At 44.3% G+C, this 22,258-nt stretch overlaps 1 protein-coding gene across 6 annotated transcripts in view; it reads right to left on the minus strand.

The window, feature by feature from the left end:
• LOC137321905 (ephrin type-A receptor 7) overlaps nt 1-22,258 on the minus strand; it is a 238,076-nt gene that overhangs the window by 15,477 nt on the left and 200,341 nt on the right. The window contains exons 8-13 of one of the 6 annotated variants that reach the window (XM_067984757.1): nt 21,548-21,656; nt 20,504-20,545; nt 19,044-19,099; nt 12,569-12,682; nt 10,263-10,448; nt 2,014-2,075 (exon numbers count right to left, since the gene is read on the minus strand). In XM_067984757.1, coding sequence (XP_067840858.1) covers nt 2,014-2,075; nt 10,263-10,448; nt 12,569-12,682; nt 19,044-19,099; nt 20,504-20,545; nt 21,548-21,656 — 569 coding nt within the window. Of the gene's footprint in view, nt 1-2,013; nt 2,076-10,262; nt 10,449-12,568; nt 12,695-19,043; nt 19,100-20,503; nt 20,546-21,502; nt 21,657-22,258 lie in introns of all 6 variants that reach the window. The other 5 variants (XM_067984755.1, XM_067984759.1, XM_067984758.1 and 2 more) reach the window with 5 other exon arrangements.

The raw sequence follows: 22,258 nt of genomic DNA on the forward strand, positions 1-22,258 counted from the left end.
ACTTTGAGAGAAAGATTTTGTGCAACACTTATTACTTAATCCATCATATCAAGCCTTGACCTCATTCCTGTTGGATTAACATCATGAATAATGGACAAAAATAGAGAAAAATACCTGAATCAGTAAATTTTACTTTCAATCTCAGGAGTGCCAGCTTGGCTCAGTGGGTAGCACTCTGACCTCTAAGTCAAAAATCTCTGACTTCAAGCCCAACTCTAGGATTTGAGCACATAATCTAGGCTGACACTTCAGTGCAGTACTGAGGGAATGTTGTGCTGTCAGATGTATTATTCTTGGGATAAGACATTGAATTGATGCTTTGATAGCCTGTTTACAGTTGTTCAGGTGCATATTAAAGACTCCATAGCATAAATAGATGGAAAGTCAGCTGGGCTCCATTACATGTGTGTGATCCTTTTTGCTCGATTTTCCTCTATGTACTGCACCCAGGCGATCCTTTATGCCCAAACACAATAAGAGGAAAATCTGCCCAGGTAACCTACTGTGATTATTGGTGTTCAAATTATGCCAAACCAACAACCTACACTGGGGCTGAGATTGTACAGTGCATACTGGGTAAAAAGGTGACTATTTGTAGAACGATGGCACTGCATGACCCATATGCCTCAATGCCAGCTCCTATATTTACAAATGGTCCATACATTTAGGTTAGATCTATACATGCTACAGCTGTGGAGCTTGTACTTGAGGGGGGGATAGGCAGAGTCACAGATGGAGGTACTGGTATTTGAGGGAGGGACAAAATGAGTCTCAGGATAAGTCCATGATGAAGAAGCTATTTAAGGCTGTGATATTTTGTCATTGATGGAGAAGTTGCTATTTGAGGCTGACAAACTGTCATTGATGGAGGAGCTGCTGTTTGAGTGAGGGATAGGGTAAGGCATTGCTGGAAACGAAGATATTTAGGAGTGAGATAGGATGTTCTACTTTGCTTGTTTGTGCACTGAGCAGTATTAATCTACCACCATACAGTGGGTTCTCTGAAGCAGGATACCTCATGAGATTGGTGTTGGCTCCATATGAATCTTCAAAAGAATGGTTAACTCAGAAAATGTGGTATGTGGGGTACAAATTGCTGAAAAAGATCTGATTTAAAAAAATACAAGAAGCATGATAGTGGTACAATACACATTTGCATGGTTGACATTTAGCGTCAATTTGTTCGCGTGAGTTATTTTCTGGTCACTTGTCCACGAATGTGTAAGAATGATATATAAATAATACAACATTGCAACAGTGACATAAACATTATTTCCTCCAACAGTAGGGAGAAATGCAGGAAATGGCAAATAACTTGCTTACGTTACTTGTTGCCATGGAGATTTTTCTTTTTGAAGAGGTGACTGGTGCCAAGGAACTTGGGGAGTGAAATGGAGAGCACTGAGAATCTTTGAATTTAACAACAAAAAAAATGACTTGCAATATTTGCTGTGGCAAAAAAAGCTGCCATGAGGAAGATTCTTGTAAATTCAGTTGTAGGCTGCAGGGCATTGAGTGGTTTAAAAACAAAATATCATTTTTGTCTGCTCCTGTTTAAGAATGTCTCACTGTCCTACATGAACAGAGTTGAAAATAACAAAGTATATCAAAGCTGGGTTTTGGTAAATTTTGAATGGATAGAAATCAGCTATTTTTAGATTGTTGCTACTGCGGCCCCAGGGCAGTTAAACACTTCCCCATTCCTTACCTTCTATCCAACAATTCACTGAAATACCAATGAAAGGCTTGTAAATTTTAAACAGGTCGATAAGGACAGCATTTAAATTCAAGTTTTAATATAACCAGCTGAAAATTATATTTTACCAATTTAATTGGTACATGTTTTTTACATTGGTACAAACAATATTGTTAAATTTTTTTAATGAATTTAATCTAGATAGTCCATTCTGATTAAAAGCTATTATATTATTCAAGAAGATGCAAAATGTCTGACCATTTTTCATTATATGTCTTTGCAACAATGTGTAAAATTCTGTTTGTTTTGTCACTTACCCGGAGGAAGGCATCCAGTGCTCCATTCTCCATGTATTCAATTACAATCATAATTGGTTTACCTGCACAAATAAAGCAAGCTTACTGTAAATGACAAGTTCCTCTGGGTGACTGCAGAAGCTTTCTCTTTTGATATATTTGATAGTTTTCAAAGTGCTTGGCGCAGCTTCTAGCTGCTGCTTGGAACTGCCTGTACTTCCAGGATGTTCATTAAGTAGCACTTAAAGCAATAGGTTGATGCAATCACAAAAAAAGCCAAAAGGGTTTCTGATATGACTGATACTGTACGTTCTGTATTTCTGTCACGCAAATTGAACAATACTCCCCAATAACAGGGAAAAAAGTATTTTTGAAGTAGACTTTAAAATCAGCCCTGCACAATCTCGTGTGCATTTCACTGGACTGTATTGGGTTGATTTTAAAGCTCCTACGGCCCAGACTTTGCTTGGGGAGGGGAGTGCGGAGGTTAGGAGTGGGATCTTGTAAGTGCTGGATCAAATCAGATTTTAATTTTGTATTGATGGCAATTTACAAATATATAAGTATGTAAACATTTGGTTGATGGAATTCAGGCAGGCACTGTGGGGAAAGGGAGCGGGGGGTTCTTCATCGCTGATAAGACTGTGAAAAAGGGTGGAATCGGTGGGTTTAATTTTGTACTGCTTTCTTTAAACTGACCCCAGTGAAAGCCGTTTGAACACATGGTGAGAGTGTCTTGCTAAGCAGCAGTCCAGACATGTCCAATAACAGAGGGACCTTATTTTAAAAAGAATTAAGGGGATTAAGAACAATATTTAATGGGATAACCTTGTTGCCATTATAGAAATGAAAAATGTGACAGCCTGGTTCTATTAGCATGCGGCACTTCATACTGTTGGTACTTCTGGCACGCCCCACCCCAGATTGCTGGTTCTGTTGTCCTGCCCCACTCCAGGCTGTTGGTTGCACTGGTGTGTTCCCTCTCCCGGTTGCTGGTTCTATTGACGTTCTCCACCCCAATCTGCTGGTTCTATTGGTGCCCCCACCCCTATCACGTTAGTCAGTTTCCTTTGGTTGTATATCATTCTCACTGGAACTAGCAGGAAGTGGAAACCGAAAGTTGATATATGAATTGCTATAAAATCTAATGGTTACCATCATGAGGAACAATGGTGTTGTATCATCCCTGGGGAAAGAGTGGGAATAGCAGTTATATAGGAATAACCTGGGTCAGCCTAAATTGCTATTGTAGCTACATTTACCTGTAAGCAATAGGTTCTGTTTTAAATTAATCTACCTAAAGCACTGTCATATTTTCTAGACGGTCTTTAAATTTACAAAAATATGTCTTGATTTGTAAAGATTGTGACTGAGTCATTATTCAAATAGAACTGGATAGCACAATGACCATCCTTTTTCTCTATTGACATCCCAGGGAAACAGGGCAAGGGGCAACCTGATCTCAATGATCTTGAGCTGGCTGTAAAGAGCTGTTTGGAGGTGTTGGGGGCAGGAAGGGGGATAGGGAGTGACTCACCTGCGGAATTTATCAGCGTTCCTGTGAGGAAACTCATGGTCTCTCAAATATTTTAGGTCAATTTTATCCAAGTTTATGAGCATTGCAAAAATATGTACTTCCATAAATATATATTGCACTTTATTATTTATACTGTACTTTGTTTAAGGTGACAGTTTCTTTTTTAAATATGGTGAACAGTTTGAATTTTGGCAGCTGATAACTGGACCTTATATAGATTAAGGAACAGTTACACAAATTTTATACATTTCTTATTCATCTTTTTGTAATTTGAGATCAATGCACAAATCAAATCTTCACCTACACAGTGTAAGGTTCTCAAAATTCACAGATCCCCCAAAACCTGGAGAAAAACCCTAAAAAACCCTGAGTATGGGAAAACTTTGGCCACTGACTGTAATCCTAAAATGGAAGGATAGTTGAGAGGTCACCAGACGAAATCAACAACACACACACCGTGGAACTTCGGAGAATTAATGCTTCAGACATGTCACCACCACCTCACCTCTATCATACAGTCTGTCGGGATTCACAGGTAAAGAACAGGCTGGCTCATTTTCCATCCCGCTGAACATTCGTTTAGGAACACTCCGCTGTCAGTGGACCTGTATCCTAATGAAGTGAGAAGTGGAGGGTGGAAAAGGGATCCTGGGAGCCGACTTTATTGTAGGCCACGGGATCCTAGTGGATTTGAGGAATCACTGCCTGTGGGGAGCAAATACAGGAAAGGAAGGCGGAGTAGTAGTCATCCCAGGGAAACAGGGGAAGGGGACCCTGTGCACCATGAAGCCTAAAGAGGGTTATAACCTCGAACTCATGGTCAGCAATACCCCAAGGGAGTTCCAGGCATTTGTGCGAGCCCACCTAGCCACATTTGCCACACACAAACACGACTGTGGGAGGGTCAATGGGTTCGAGGTCAGTGTAGATGGGGACCCTATGGTCCGACCACAAAAGCAATATAACTTCCCCAGGGAAGCGGAGCCAGACATGGAAGCAGCCATGTCCTCTTTAGTGCAACAGGGCATCCTGAGACCGATAGCCACCCACGTGAACTCTCCACTGTGGCCGGTTAGAAAACCGGACAACTCCTGGAGGGCCACAGTGGACTATCGGGTGCTCAACAGTAACATACCAGCCTGTGCACCCACGGTAGCAGCAGTTGCCGACCTGATAGGAAGTATCCCAGCATCCGCGACCACTTTCACGGTGCTGGATATCTCCAACGGGTTTTGGTCCATCCCTTTAAGGAGAGAGGATCAGTACAAGTTTGCCTTTACCTTTAAAGGGCAACAGCACACCTGGAACTGTCTGCCTCAGGGCTTCCACAATAGCCCCAGCATTTTCCACCAATGCATGGCAAACAGTTTAAAGGGCTTCAGCCAGCCCAGGCAGCTGGTACAATACGGGGCTGATCTGCTCCTATTCACCGATTCGAAAGAGGAGCATGGCCCACTTCTGGCCAAACTGCTGGAACTGCTCGGGCAGGAAGGTTTTAAAGTGAACCCAAAGAAAGCACAGATTGGCCAGCAGGAGGTGAAATTCCTGGGCCTGACAATACGCGCTGGGGAAAGGGCCATAGATAAAGCTAGAAGGGAAGCAGTACAGGAGTTACCAGTCCCCAACACAGTCATGGGAGTGAGATCGTTTCTAGGGCTAACCGGGTACTGCAGAGACTTCATTGAGGATTATGCAGCCACAGCAGCCCCTCTGCTCCGACTCTTGCATAAGGGAGTGGAGTGGGTTTGGAATAAGGGTTGCCAGGCAGCATTTGTCAGGCTCAAGAAAGATCTGCAGACCGCACCAGCTCCACGGGCCAAAGATGGAGGGAAAGAGTTCTTCCTGGAGGTAGCAGCCAGCGGGGACAGTCTGAGTGCTGTGCTGCTCCAAGAGCGGCATGGCAAGCTGAGACTGGTGGTCTACTCCTCCAGGATACTCACAGATGTGGAGAAGAGCTACCCCAATTGTGAAAGGCACCTCTTGGCCACATATTGGGCTGTGAAAAGATCGCTGATCTTCACAGGCACGTTTCCCATCACCCTCCTCACCCATCACACGCCCACCCAGATGCTCCTGGACGGGAGAATCAAGGATGGGACAGTGAGCAGTGCCCGCATTGCTCGCTGGACCCTGCTTCTCTCACAGATGGACCTGAAAGTAAAAGGGCTCTGCGAGCCAAAGCTCGCAGCTAACCTGGTATATCCTGGAACAGCCCACCGATGTTCCATAGAAGGGGTTTGGGAAGTAAACATAGGTTTACGGGCCGGGATACACCCCACAGGCCGTGAAATCTATGTGGATGGCTCCAGCATAGTATCTGCTGGTGAGCGACTCACGGGGTGTGGAGTTTATGACCCAGCGGCAAATCTTGCCCTGGCAATTAAGCTCCCCTGCACCATGAGCGCCCAGCAGGCTGAACTGTCCGCGGTAGTGTACGTGGTTACACATCCCGAGATCTTCCCCACCCCATACACGATTTGCTCGGACAGCATGTTCACATGCAATTCGTGTACGGAGTACCTGGCCATCTGGTCCCGCCGCGGATACACCTCCGCTGACGGGAGACCCCTCACAGTGAAACCCTTGCTGGAGAAAATCTTAGCAGCAGTGGGGGAGGAAGGGGAGGTTTTCATCCATAAGGTGAAAGCCCATTCCTCCGCAGAACCCCGGAGTGAGGGCAACTGGCAGGCCGACGTGCTAGCTAAGGAGGGTGCCCGCACAGGCACTTTCTGGGACCCATTTGGGTCCCGTCCTATAGCAGCAGTCACGGGTAGGAATGGGACACAGGGGAGTGCAGGGGTAGCTTTAACCCCGGACCTTAAGACGGTCCAAACCCAAGACCCCGTCCTCAAGGGAGTCCTCAGTGCAGTGGCAGAAGGGAAAAGGGTAGAGGGCCCTTACAGCACAGCGGCCCTCTCTGTAAAGGAGGGCACGCTGTTTAAGGGAGAGCAATGGGTAGTACCGCAGCAGCACAGGAGGGAATTCCTTCAACTGGCCCATGAGAGTCCAGGAGCGGGGCATCCCGGGCCTGAGACCACCTGGCAGCGGGTGGAACAGGCAGGATGGTGGCCAGGACTCAGGGAAGATGTCCGCGAGTTCTGTGCCAGCTGTCTGGTGTGTGCTGCTAACAACCCTGACCCCCACAAAAGGAAAGTACCTATGGGACACATCAGGAGGGTAGAGGGACCATGGCAGTCGATCCAGGTCGACTACATCGGGCCCCTACCCACCGCCCAGGGAGGCTATAAGTCCTGCCTCGTCCTGGTGGATGTGTTCACAAAGTGGGTAGAAGCCTTCCCCTGTCGAACAGCCACGGCTATGAGTACAGCCAGGATCCTGGTCAGGGAGGTGTTCTCACGATGGGGGCTACCACAGTACGTGGAGTCCGACCAAGGGAGCCACTTTACCGGGCAGGTCATGCAGAATACCCTTATGGTACTTGGCATAGAGGGGAAATGGCACGTTGCACACAACCCACAGTCCTCAGGGATTGTAGAGAGGATGAACAGAACCTTGAAAGAAAGGCTGAGGAAAGAGACGGTAGACTCACCTAGAAAGTGGGTAGAAGTCTTACCGTTGGTCCTAATGGGGATCCGAGCCAGCCAGTCAAAAAGCATGGGGTATTCCCCACACGAGCTCATGACTGGTAGGGTTATGCGGACCCCCACCCATGTGCTAGCCCCGGTGCTCACGGAGGGTCAGCTCAGAGAGGTGAACCGGGACAGCTTCGTCAGGAATCTATTTGAACACCTTAAACAGGTTCACTGGCAGGCTGCTAGCAACATGGGAAAACAGCATCGGAGTAACCGACTGCTGTTCGAACCCCGTGCGCACCATGAGTGGGAGATAGGGGATCAGGTTATGTTTAGGAATTTTGCTCGGGTAGGCAGTCTAGAACCGTTATACATGGGGCCCTACAGCATTGTAGATAAGGCAAGCCCCATGGTATACGCCATAAAGCTGCCTCGGCGCACCAAATGGTTCTACATTAACCAATGTAAGTTGTTTAAATCCAAGAGAAGGGAACAGCCAGTTGGGGCAAGGTCTGAGGATAAAAATCCTCAGCCTGCAGCAGGAGCAAACTCACAGACTGCACAAGCGGGTGCAGTGGCTTGTTTTAAGGGAAGGGCCATCCCACCCACCATTTGGGACACTCCCCCGCTCATCTGGGATCAGACGAGGTGGGACCTGAGGGCAGAGAGTTACCTGCCCCTGACATAGGTTTAGAAGAGGTACAGCCTGAGGATAGAAATCCCCAGCCAGGCGGCAGTGGAGATTCCACAGACCGCACAAGAGGGGACAGTGGCTCGAGTTAAAGACTCACCAGCCAGAAAACCCCGACCAGCCAGAGTCCCTAGAAGGCCCCCATTAACGCCACGGCCAAAGAAACCGTGGTCACCGGCTCCCCAGTTTAAAAGGGCAGCCCCTCAAGTCAGGGATCGATCTGAGGACCGAGGTCCCCAGCCAGCAGCCGCAGGCTGCGAGGGACCAAAGGTACAGGACAGGGCGGCCACACCGAGGGGAGTAGTGTGCTGTAGCCCGAATAGGGATTAGCCTGGCCGCCCGGGGACGGGCGGCGGATGTACATAGCTTCTGTTATTTAATTTTGAGATTGTTAAGTTTGGGTGTTTTAGTTAAATTCTATATAAGGTCGTTGGTAGTTTAAGTATTATTGTTTACCGTGTATTATTTTTCTATGTATGCACCGTATTTTCCAAGTGGTGCAGGGGTGTTGGACCCCCTCCGTGCTTGGATATGAATGTAACTGAATTCTTACCTGTGTCTGCATCTGAACACTACACCTAAAGGGGAATGTATGTTTTGGGTCTTAGATAGGTAAACTACAGGGGAAGGTTGTCTCTCGAGGATCGAGAATTTTGCTCACCTTTTACCAGTATGATACTTGAAGCAAGATTAAAGTATCACATGGGGGAGTGTAAGATTCTCAAAATTCACAGATCCCCCAAAACCCGGAGAAAAACCCTAAAAAACCCTGAGTATGGGAAAACCTTGGCCATTGACTGTAATCCTAAAATGGAAGGATAGTTGAGAGGTCACCAGACGAAATCAACAACACACACACCGTGGAACTTCGGAGAATTAATGCTTCAGACATGTCTCTGTTTTAATGCATAACCGACAGCAGGTGGCCGACACTCAGCATGAATTCAAAAGGCAGTCAGCCATTGAAAGAGGCAACTGCTCCAGACGTGGTGGGGCCATGTTTTTGTTTTAATGCAAAACCGATCAACACCTAGGATGTTGGATACAAAAGGAAGCCTGTATACCAGGTGATCAGCAAATCGGAATTAACAATGACCCATCGGGAGAAGCAATGGCAACATGATGAGGGGCCATCAAAGATTCTTAAGGACTTTGTAAGAACTGTTTAAACAGACACAAAGTGTTTTTTTTAAAGGGGTCGAAGACCAATTGTAAGAGAGACATCCACAAGTGGAAACTCGAAACCTCTCTCTCTCGCTCTCTCTCTCTCTCTCTCTGACTTGCTGGCTCTGGTGGGCTGCTTGTCTTGGTTCTGCCTGTGTCTGGAAAGAAGAGCAGTTTCCAGCAAACAACAAGGCGAGGGGAAGGCAGTTCGACAGGGAAGATCAGCAGCTCTAGAAGCAGGTCGACACACAAGAAGAAACCAGAGCAACAGCCCCAGTGACCATCAGACACCTCGCGGCAACAAGGGCCTTACGGAACAACCAACCAAATATTACCACCAACCAACCGGGTAATATTGAGCCACCGTGACTAAAGAAAACCAACTTGGGAGAAAACCGAAGATCCGCAAAGTTTCCACTCTACAATCTATTTCTGACTTACCTCTGGGTGAATTACTGTCAAAGATTCGTTTGGTGAGCATTATCTCTGGCCCTTTAGAGTCCAACCTAGCTAGTACAGTGGGATTGGGAGGGGTGAGGTATCTTTCTACTGTAATTTCCCTCGTGTGTACCAAAGTGTTCCCCATTTTATTAGAGTGTTAAGATTGTTGTGTTGTATTTTCTCTCTTGAATAAAGGTCAAAGTTTTTTGCACTAAAACCAGTTGTCTGCTGCACTTTGTCACAACCCCCAAATAAGTCCAAGGTCTAGAACCCAGGGAGTGGGAGCGATTCGGACCGCTCAGGAGTCAGAGGTGAAGCTGACACACACCACCACCCCCTACAACTGTACCTAACAGCAAGGAAGTTCTACCAATTTTCAGGAAAATCCAGTGCCATTTCTTTATCAATGTCACTTCTTTGATTGGAAACTAATCAGCTAGTTTTTGAACCTTAATTCTAAATAACCATAAATTCCCAAATTTTGTGAAAGAAATGCTGTGTGGGATAATAGGCTGGCACACTAACCTTTTACCTCTGGGGCTTGGATCAAATCCAAGGCTGAACCCAGGCTGAACAATGAACGTCTCCTTTTTCTGCTGGCTCTAGGGATTGTGTGTGAAACGAGTTTGAACAGTCTCAATCCAGTTTCCACTGGCCATAAACTCACAGCATGAAACTGACCCTAACTTGGTACTAAATTGACAATGCTACTAAACAAAAAAAGACCACGAGATGGCTAATGATGGAAACAAAAAATAGCCCACTGGTGCCACAGAGGCTGCTCTTCCGAAGTTGAGGGAGGATATTCCGGATCTAACCATGGTTCACTTCACCTGGAAGTGAGGGTGGCTGAAAGTGAAAAATGTGAAAAGTGTATAATACACCCCTAAAAATTCAACCTTACCCCTGGTAACCACTCCTTCCAAATGAACCACATTGGGGTGATCAAACTGTCCCATGATGCTTGCTTCGCAGAGGAAGTCTCTTCGCTGTTTTTCGGTGAAACCCACTTTCAGTGTTTTAATCGCAACTGGCGCGTCCCTTTTTCCAGGCAGCTTCAGGCGACCGCTGCACACCTCTCCAAACTCTCCTGTGGAACAGAGAGGGGTGCTTTCAATCAGAGTGGGGACAAGTGGGAGCAAAAGTGCTTTGCTTCTCAAAGTGATTACTTCCAGGTCATCTGGATGTTCCCTTTAATAACTGAAGAATCTAGGTTTAAATTTTTGTCCTCTCAAAGGTTAACTTTTAACAAAATATGGCTATGCTGAATGATTTAACTCCAGTAAAAGGAGATAAAAATTAAGTAATGAAGATGATGTAACATATCCAGGAACATGTCCTTTGATCTCAGCCCTTTATCTCTCAAAGATTTACAATTATTTTTTCTTGTGAACGATATATAATTTTGAAGATAAACATACTTTACTATGACAATTTGATGAAGCTGAAACATGTTTAAAAGGAGGTTGTGTAAATTTAATTAACCAAGTGGGGGTACAAAATGGTACTTGTTTCACTGTGAGCAGGATTTGCCTAGTTAATGGCCTTTTTGTTGTGTAGTAAGGACAGAGTGGCCTCACTGCTATATGACAGCACGGTATCATTTATAAAGAAATCGGAGCCTTCACTTTGATTCCCATCTTTTACAGGGTTAATGTTGAGGGTTATATCAGTGTTATATGAGAGAGTTACTTTGAAAACTAAAACAAACTGTAAACCCATCTAAGAGCCCAAACTATAAAACAGATTTAAAATGTACAGGTTTTTCTGGGTAGGGGTGTATTGTTTATGATTTGCAAGTACATGGATTCAAGGCCTTATTACTTTCGAAACAGGCCTGAAGCCGGCATTGGGAGGTCCAAACCATTTTCAAGTTAAGGCCTCATTTATATGCTGCTGGCAAGATGCAGGCCTCAAGTAGGAACCCCGCTGCAGCTCGCCAGTTGGGGAGGGCAGGAAATCTGTCCCCATGCTGAGTCAGTCAGCAGGATGGGGCTGGCAGGGGGAAGGTGATCGCAGGGGGAGGCATTGCATGGGTTGGCAGTGGGCAGTAGGCTTTTTGTAGGCCCTACTCTGGTCCTGGCCCCACAAAAATTAAAATTAAAAAGTTTATTTGACCGTTGATTGAGCAGCCTCCAGTGGGCCCTTTAAGGATCACTGGTTAGGCCGCTCAATGTCTGATACAAATGGGCAGAGTGTGCTGCTTGCCCATTAACAGGTCCGCCTGAAAATTGCATCAGGCGGGTCATGAGCATCAATGGGATGGCCAAGGTGCCCCTCCCCGATTTTCAACTGCCGGCCGCCTGTTTTTCCAGGTGAGAAACAGGTGGCTGGCAGTTGAAAATTGCCTCTAATAAGTCTTGGGCTCCTTTTGGGTTACTTGAATGATATGTAATGTCTCTATTTACATATTTAAATTCCCTCACAATGGGAATCAGGCATGTAGCACCTGAAATCACTGCCTTGCCAGCAGTAAAACAAGTGGACACATCCATCTCTTGGTGGGGAATTTGGTCGAGATGTTTTAAAACAAAATTTATCCCCATTTGAAGGCAAGGAAATGAATAGAATCCTAGCCCAGTAGGAGCAAGATTCCAGTTTCTGGAGACATTTTCTCCTTTACCAATAATTTTAAATATTTCAGGCAATATCGAGACCTTCTTGAAGTTTGCTTTAACATACTTTATTGTGGGGAATCTGGACCAATAGTCATTACTGCCATCTAGACTCCACTTTAGTTAAAAATTAGGAAATTAGGAGTAAGAAAGGCAAGTCAGATAGAATGCAATATTTTCACTGAATAGGGTATTAGAGTTGTGGAATAAGTTACCTGGGAAGGCCATTGAGGTGCACAGTACAAATGGGTCCGAGGGATAACAAATTAGATGGTTTTTGCTAAAGGAAGGGATTGAGGGATAAGCTAAGCAGGTGCGTTTAAAATCTGTCAAAGAGGGGAGGGCTTGTTAGGCTTCATAGTCCTTTTCCTGTTCCTAAAAATTCTTATAACTCACACTAGAATTCTTATAAGGTACACACTAGAAGACCAGGCCTCTATCTCATTTCTTGATATCTGCTGAATCATGGTGACAATGGATGGGAAAATATCTCTGGGCTCTCATACTCCGGGGGACACTGCTGTCGGCTAAAATGCATAACTTTCAATATTACTTGAGTGGGAATAGTTCAATGATCCGCCAGTAACAGTCTCACCTGCTCCAATCACTCTTTCAATCTTAATGCAGGAAGCATCTAATTCCTTGGCAAATTGATGGACAGCCCGGTTAGGGTCTTCATAGGTTTCTGGATCGATATACGTTCTTGAACCTGGTAATTTAACTATAGTAAAGTGAGGGAAAAGTGATTGTGATGAATTACTATGTGCTGCTGCCACATGTGGGAAAATCACTACACATATCTCTGGATCTGCACTGATTCAGCCCATTCTGTGGCAAGGAATGACTAAAAAATGATCCTGTAAACAAAGCACTAAAATCAGATTTACTGACTGGCCATATTATCAGTATTTGTGCCAGTTAGAGTTGCCAACCAGTCATTTTTTCCAGTCCAAGATGCGTTTTTGGTAACAGTTGTGATTTTGAAATTACCATCTATTTCAAGTTGTTGCATGCAATTTAAAAAAAAAATGGCTACTTTATCGCTGGTTCAAATTGTTGACCAGCAACCGAGGGAAAAATTAGGAACCCAGTTGGACCAGGGAAAAATGGCTGGGTGGCAACCCTAGCGCCAGCATAGATCTGCAACATCATGCTTTATACTGGTGATACTATAGCTCAAGTCGTCTATCAGTGAAATGAGGGCCAATCTTTCCTGTCTCAGTTTCCCTGATACTGCATCTGTTTGCACAAAAAATTCTGGAAATACACAGCAGGTCCATCAATAGATGAAAAAAAGACAGGTTAACATTTTGAGTGGAAACCCTTCATCAGAACTGAAAAAAAGAAACCTGTTTACAGGTTATTAAGCATATTGGCCACCTCTTTGTAATAGTAGTTAGTTTGTCTCCACACATGACCCTCATTTCTGTTTACAGAGGAATTCACATATCTTCCTTTCCAGTTCTAATGAAGAGACTCAACCTGAAAATTCATTTTAGCTTTTCTTTTTCTTTTCAGATGCTGGTGGACCTGCTGTTCATTTCCAGCACCTTCTGTTTTTATTTCAGATTTCCAGCATTCACGGTTTATATTTTTATCTCTTCTGTGCCAAGTTTCCTTGACACCATTCTGTATTTAATACTTGTTTCCCCAATATTCACTTTGAAGACCAAAGGACTTTCTGCATTCATTTTCATCATCTTTCCCCCTCCCTACAACATCATATTATAAAAGCACAACTTGAAACCTCATGTTAACGTGATGAAGAGAAAAATGAACAGCTGGCAGCTGGCGTTTGTGTGCTGAAGAGTGATTGAGTACCCCCAAATACTCCTCATTTAACTCAAAATCACAAGCCCTGTATATGGTGAACAAAGACAGTGTTTATTCATGGTGGACAATAAAGAGCCTTTCCAGCAAGCTCCATCAATAGCTCAGTGAGTTTATCCATGAGTAGCCGAAGCATAGACATCAGGAAAGTCCCAGGTTCATTCCCCAATCAGCTATTGCAGCAATAGGGGCACTATGACTCTCCACAGTGTCCTGGGGTGGGGGGGTGCTTGGCTAGGGTTCCTGGTTGTAATCACTATCCATTGACTCCTGTTGGATGTGTGGATCCATATAGCTGTCATGTGAGGGCAGGATCGGGGTGATGCCCCCCCACCCCCCAACCTCTGCACACAATGGAGTAGCCTGCTGACAATCATAAAGCCTCATGTAAGAATAATGGCCGCTTGGCCGAGGTATTGAGAGAGGGGAGGGGAGAAAATAAGTGAGAAAAAGTTAAAAACAGACAGCATTTCTAGGCTGCTTTTACTCAATACCTTATGGTTCACAGTGATTAAGAGGTTTGGAAGGATATTTAGAAAAAAAAAATCCCAGAGTAAAGGAGGTAAGGGAGCATACAGCATGAAAGTACAATGGTCTGGTGTTGCATGCAGTAGGGAGAGATGATTAAAAAGGGTGCCTATATATAGACCTGCCCATAGGGGACAGCTATAGGTTTACCATATAGGGGCACACACAGACTGGTATGATTTTATAAATATATCTTGCTTATGTTCAGGGTTACATACCTGTGGATTGAATTGTAATTCATTATCTTTTAAAGAAAAAATGTCTGATGTTACAATATTTGCAGGAATTGGCAGTAGGGGTGGGGTGCTTTTAGGGTTTAATATAAAACAGACTTATGAAAAGCCTGGCATGAGATCTACTGCAACTTTACTTAACTGCTTCATTACTGGAGACACTGTAGTAGTTATATTTGTTACGTTGTATTTTTCACCTGATGAAGGAACTTGTTGCTACATAATTAGCTCAGGAACTCTTATTGCTTCATTTAGGCCCAACTGCGTGGGATTTAAGGCATAAATAAAAATCCATTTTTTTAGTAAGCCTTACCTACACCACCAGTTTACAGAATTGCAGTGGATTGATGCCAACTGATTTTCCCTGTTCTCATTTATAATTGCTTTGACTATCCAAGTTGTCCCTGAATCCAATATGAATGTATTATCACAATCTGCATGACAAATTGGGTCTAAAAGTGGAATTTGTTACTGGGATCTATCTGCTGTCAACTTACTGACCACTCTTCATGTAATGAATATTAACACTTGTTACATATTTGTATATTTGTTATATTTAATGTCTCTCTCCCAGACCCGTGCTGCTGGCTGGTTGACTGTAGGAGTCGGCTGAATTTCCTCTCCTCCCTGACCTGCAAACAATGCGTACATGTGTATGTGCTTGTGTCTTTGTACGTGCTTGTATGAAATTCAGCTGAGTCCTACACTGAACCAGCCAGGTCAGTATACGTGTGTGTGTGGTGTAAATCACAGTTAGAATCTGATCAATACTGAATTCTTTCAGAGTACATCGATCACCAGCAGTAGAGCCTATCAGTTTGTAAACTTTGGCTGTATTTCACTTGGTGTTTCCCATTGTCAGAATGATCCTCCACTAAAGGCAGTGTGAGCGATGCCTCCATGGCTAACCTACAATGCTCACCACCTTAGACAAAGCATTAATTAAACAAGGGAGGTTGTCATGTTCAAGGCTGTGCAGCTTTGAACAGGTGAGGGGGTAGAAATAATCTCTCCAAAACCTAGACACTGCACTTATAAATAGCACATGACAAATAAAATGTAAGGGCAGCATATTAATTTAGGACAGATTGCCTTTCTCGCAATAGATGCTGGAAAGCTAAAATAAAAACAGAAAATGCTGGAAATACACAGCAGGCCCTTCTTCTGTAAAGAGAATAGGCAGGTTAACACTTGCGGTGTAGACCCTTCATCAGTTCTGGCTGAAGATCTACAGCTGAAACACTAACACGTCCTTTCTCTTTAAGATGCTGATGGACCACCTGTGCCTTGCTAGCATTTTCTGTTTATATTTTTATAAAGATTTCTGGGACAATGCAACTTTAAATATTGATCATGATGTGGAGATGCCGGTGATGGACTGGGGTGGACAAATGTAAGGAATCTTACAACACCAGGTTATAGTCCAACAAATTTATTTTAAAATCACAAGCTTTCGGAGATTATCTCCTTCGTCAGATGAATGAGTGAAAAGGTTCTCAAATCGCATATCTTATACTATGCTGGGACAGCATCACACCAATCAAAAGGTGTCGTTGTTATTCAAACAGGCCAGTCACGGAGAACAGCACATCCCAGTACACTGGATATACATTGTGTCAATTACACAGGCAGGCAGAAAGAAACCCAAAATGGCAGAGAGAGAGAGAGAGAATATTAAAAAACATAATTTTTTCCCCCCTTTTTGCTGGTGGGGTTACGTGTGGCGTGACATGAACCCAAGAACCCGGTTGAGACCGTCCTCATGGGTGCGGAACTTGGCTATCAACTTCTGCTCGACGATTTTGCGTTGTCGTGTGTCTCGAAGGCCGCCTTGGAGAACGCTTACCCGAAGATCGGTGGCTGAATGTCCTTGACTGCTAAAGTGTTCCCCGACTGGGAGGGAACCCTCCTGTCTGGCGATTGTTGCGCGGTGTCCGTTCATCCGTTGTCGCAGTGTCTGCTTGGTCTCGCCAATGTACCATGCTCCGGGGAATCCTTTCCTGCAACGTATGAGGTAGACAACGTTGGCCGAGTCACAGGAGTATGAACCATGTACCTGGTGGGTGGTGTCCTCTCGTGTGATGGTGGTATCCGTGTCGATGATCTGGCATGTCTTGCAGAGGTTGCCGTGGCAGGGTTGTGTGGTGTCGTGGACGCTGTTCTCCTGAAAACTGGGTAACTTGCTGCGAACGATGGTCTGTTTGAGGTTGGGTGGCTGTTTGAAGGCGAGCAGTGGAGGCGTGGGGATGGCCTTAGCGAGGTGTTCGTCGTCATCGATGACATGTTGAAGGCTGCGGAGAACATGGTGTAGTTTGTCTGCTCCAGGGAAGTACTGGACGACGAAGGGTACTCTGTTGGTTGCGTCCCGTGTTTGTCTTCTGAGGAGGTCTATGCGATTCTTCACTGTGGCCCGTCGGAACTGTCGATCGACAAGTCGAGCGTCATATCCCGTTCTTACGAGGGCGTCTTTCAGCGTCTGTAGGTGTCCATCGCGTTCCTCCTCGTCTGAGCAGATCCTGTGTATTCGTAGGGCCTGTCCATAGGGGATGGCCTCTTTGACATGGTTGGGGTGGAAGCTGGAAAAGTGGAGCATCGTGAGGATGTCCGTGGGCTTGCGGTAGAGTGAGGTGCTGAGGTGCCCGTCTTTGATGGAGATTTGTGTGTCCAAGAAAGAAACCGATTCTGAGGAGTAGTCCATGGTGAGTTTGATGGTGGGATGGAACTTGTTGATGTTATTGTGTAGTCTCTTCAGTGATTCTTCGCCGTGGGTCCATAGGAAGAAAATGTCGTCGATGTATCTGGTGTATAGCGTTGGTTGGAGGTCCTGTGCAGTGAAGAAGTCGTGCTCGAACTTGTGCATGAAAATGTTGGCGTATTGGGGTGCGAATTTGGTCCCCATGGCTATTCCGTGTGTTTGGGTAAAGAACTGGTTATCGAAGGTGAAGACATTGTGATCCAGGATGAAGCGGATGAGTTGTAGGATGGCGTCTGGAGATTGGCTGTTGTTGGTGTTGAGTACTGAGGCTGTTGCAGCGATGCCGTCATCGTGGGGGATACTGGTGTAGAGTGCCGAGACGTCCATCGTGGTGAGAAGTGTTCCTGGTTCAACTGGTCCGTGGGTGCTGAGTTTTTGTAGGAAGTCTGTAGTGTCGCGACAGAAGCTGGGGGTTCCCTGTACGATGGGTTTCAGGATGCCCTCGACGTATCCAGAGAGGTTCTCACACAGGGTTCCGTTGCCTGATACGATAGGACGTCCGGGTGTGTTGGCTTTGTGTATCTTTGGGAGGCAGTAGAAGTCTCCCACGCGGGGAGTACGTGGGATGAGAGTGCGTAGGATGCTTTGAAGGTCTGGATCGAAGGTCTTGATCAGTTTGTTGAGCTGGTGGGTATGTTCTTTGGTCGGATCTGCGGGTAACTGTCTGTAGTGTTCCTGGTTGTCCAGTTGTCGGTATGCTTCTTTGCAATAGTCCATTCTGTTCTGTATGACAATGGCTCCTCCTTTGTCCGCTGGTTTGATGACGATGTTTCGGTTGGTCTTGAGAGCGTTGATGGCGTTGCATTGTGCTCGGGTGACATTCTGGACTGTCTTCTGAGTGCGCCTGATGAATCTGGCATTGACGCATTTCCTGACAGCTTGGGCATACAGAAGTTGATAGCCAAGTTCCGCACCCATGAGGACGGCCTCAACCGGGATCTTGGGTTCATGTCACGCTACACGTAACCCCACCAGCAAAAAGGGGGGAAAAAATTATGTTTTTTAATATTCTCTCTCTCTCTCTCTCTCTCTGCCATTTTGGGTTTCTTTCTGCCTGCCTGTGTAATTGACACAATGTATATCCAGTGTACTGGGACGTGCTGTTCTCCGTGACTGGCCTGTTTGAATAACAACGACACCTTTTGATTGGTGTGATGCTGTCCCAGCATAGTATAAGATATGCGATTTGAGAACCTTTTCACTCATTTATCTGACGAAGGGGATAATCTCCGAAAGCTTGTGATTTTAAAATAAATTTGTTGGACTATAACCTGGTGTTGTAAGATTCCTTACATTTAAATATTGATGGCAGCTGTGCTGCCTGCATATGAAAACTAATCAGCTGCTCACCACAAACTGTCAAAAACTGGTACATAAAATAAGAACATTTATATTACATTCTTTATAGTTGCATGTCTTCATTTTGTATACCTTTTAAATTGACTGCAGCAATTTCAAAAGCACAAGTACAGTTTCTTAAGATCGGTCTTGGTGGAATGATGCAAGATAATCAATAAAAGCAAAGCCAGAAGCATAGCACGTAACTCATTGGAACCTTGTTTCTGTATAACATTATTGCCATGTTAAGCTGTTGCAAGGTGTAAGGGGGGGAAAAAAGAAAGACAAAATGTAACTCTATCAGAAAGAGCTGCAGAGAATGAAGACCATTTGGCACAAAAGGTCCAAGTCCATCTGAGAGCTACAGGGATAATTAGTACACTTACAGTGGAAATAGAGCTCCTCATCCCCATCCTGCTCAGCTTTGCTGTAGCCACAGTGTCTGAATAAGAAAATGACACAATTGAACACAGTTAACATATCTTTGATATACATCGGCTTCGGCTGGTGAATATAGATGCGAGCACTTGCTACAGGACTGACGGATCGGAGTTACTGTTCAGCATGAGATTCTGGGATACAGCATCCAGTGTGCAGTTGCACATAGTCATTCTTGGACACTGCATCTCGGGCCTTAATAATCTTTATTGATGCACATTTGTACATTAAACCATGTTTTTTGTTCTTGCTTATCTTGTACACTAGTCGGAATATTTTGTGCCTATATTGTACTCTATTGCATAGTATGGATATTCTGGGGGTGAAATTCTACTTTGGCGGGGGAGCAAAATGGATGGCAGCAGATTGGCTACCCAGTATACACCCTGCTTAATTTTCCTTTATTTTGAAGCAAATCGAAAAGAATATCAGGCAGAGTGTAAAACGAATGGTCGATCCACTATTGTCCAATTTATGCTCCCGCCAAAGTTGAATTTCACCCATTCTGTGTCTGTATTTGTACATTATTGTACAGTCTGATATTTTGTGTGCTATTGTGCAGTCGGCCCTATATTGGACACCATTATGCAGTATGAATATTTTGTGTTTGTATTGTACATCGGATACATGATGCTCATACTACGATCCAAGCTATTGTACATTAGGGATATCATATGCCTGTATTTTATGCTGTTGTGTAGTGTGAGTGTTCTGTTCTATTGTGCAGATAGGATACTGTATTATGTGGGGTGGTAGTGCATATGCTCCTGTAGGATATGGAAAGATCTAAACTTTCTGATTTACAAAGTAAATTTGTTTTCCTTCACTATATGTCATTCTAGGTGATAACAAAGTTGTACAACAGAGTGGAGCATGTACATGAAAGAACAATGGGACACCAGGGCTTAGAATTACAAAATCACAGAAAAATATAATCCAAACTTTCCAATATACAAATTTTGTAGTTTGCAGGCATGCAGAGTAAATATATCATTTCATGAACCTGGGAATAATAATGCACAATATTATTGTACAAATATGTTAAGTATGAATGCTTGATGCATTAATGTCAAAATCCTCATTCTTGTCATCATAACAGAGGCGATAACTCAAAGGTTGAAAATGTTCTTGTTCTTGAGGTAATATCGCATTGCATAGTTTCCAGGCTAATAAAATGGTATATCTACCCTGCGCGCCTGCGGGGCACACATTAGTGTATCAGAAAGAGCAGATGATATTTTTCTATGGCAGTGTTTCTGACACCGGACGTCTCACTCTTCTCCTATGCCTCTACGCCACACGCCTATCATTCTTCATTATTAACAGTCTCTCTCCTGTATAGATTCAGATACGGTGCCAGACAATTACCATAAACAGCAAGAAGAAAAGTACAACAGTAACAACTTACATTTCTATAGCTCTCCTCACGTAAGGAAAACATCTCAGAATGCTTCACACGGTGGAAGAAAGATGGACATCAAGCAGGAGAAAAAGGGAAACAGTAGTTTAGGGGTGAGGGCCAAAAGCATGGTGGAAGAGAAGGGTTTTTAGGAGGCATTTTAAAGAAGGGAAAGAGGTACCAAGACAGAGGCATTGAGGGATGATGGAGCACAGGCCAGTGGCAAGTAGGTGCTGGTGAGAGTCAAGGAGGATGGTTTCTGTTGTACCAAATTTGAGCTGAAGGAAATTTCAACTCATCCAGGTGTTATTACTAGTTGATGGAGTCAATACTGGAAGCAAAGAGGTGAAAAAGAAAGGAAAGAAAGACTTGCATTTATATAGAGCCTTTCATGATTTCAGGACATCCCGAAGTGCTTTACAGCCAATGAAGTACTTTTGAAGTAGAGCTGAATGCTGTCAGATTACATGTGGAAATTGACTCTATGCCTACAGATGATGTCACCAAGGGATAGCATATAAATGACATAAATAATGAAGAGGAGGGAGCCAAGAATGGAGCCCTGAGGTACACTTGTGGTAACTGTGCAGGTATGGGAGGAGAAACCATTGGGAGAGATGAAATTTCTGTGTTGTACCAGGCTTAAGTTGAACTATGAGAGAGTCGTGCCAAGGAAGTGGATTGCAGAGAAAAGGCAATGGAGGATCTTATATATATCATGTACAAACAAAAAGCCATGGAATGAATTAAAGATGTGCATTGGGTTAGTCAATGGTTTAATTCTTGCATTTGCAACCAACTGAAGACTGTGGAGATCTCTATTTCCCCTGGCTATCCATTATTCTAGTTAGATGACTTGACTTTCTGCTATCGTAGCATGATCAGAAAAGGCTTAAGGATCCTACGATTGTGTGCGCTGTCGTTATCTACCCAGCAATCGCACATATTGCAATCATTCCCTCTCCCACAATAGGATGTCCTGTAATTGTGTACACTATGATCACGTACCCCTCGTTTGTATGCCCCAGGTCTGCATGTTCCTTAGTTCCATACCTTCGTCCAATAATGAAGCCAAACACCATGAAGACCAGGATAATGGTCCCTGCTACGGCGACCACAGCGATGATAATGACTGGATTCTGCTCAGTGGAAGCAGCTGTAGCTAGGAACAGAATGGAAAGCATTTCAAATTAGGATCAGGTGAGATCACTACAGGACAATATTTCACAAAATATTGAGTAAAGGAAATCTCCAGATGAACAAAAGCTCAAAAGAAGTTAAAATAAATCAGTGTAGCCAATGCTTTTCTTAGAAAAGAAAGCAGCTGATGTACTCTCTGGAAATTTAGTTGAAGAATCTGTTTACGAATACCTCACACCCTTTTAAGTGTGTAACTGATTTCCCACAATTTATATGCATTCTGAATCGATACTTAAATGCAATGTCATTGAGGTGTTTGATCAAGAGAACATGGACCCCCTGTTTGCAAATAAATATATAATCTTCCACAGACACTACTGACAAATCTGAAGAATCCTCAATCTTCCGCTTGAATCTTCTCTCGTATAATCGTGCCATTTCAGCTTATCAGTTTAACTACTATTGAAAAGACTGAAGTGGGCTTGCAGCCTTGAGGATGTAACACAGCTAGAGGTTTGCTATTTAGTAATCAGAAATTCCTGTACTTGCAAATAAAAACGAGGGTGACCATAGATATGACTTTAAGAGGAGTGTACAGAGGCAGAAAACTGATACTATTAGTGA

The sequence above is a fragment of the Heptranchias perlo genome, chromosome 5 (genome assembly GCF_035084215.1).
Source record: "Heptranchias perlo isolate sHepPer1 chromosome 5, sHepPer1.hap1, whole genome shotgun sequence".
Lineage (NCBI taxonomy): Eukaryota > Metazoa > Chordata > Chondrichthyes > Hexanchiformes > Hexanchidae > Heptranchias > Heptranchias perlo.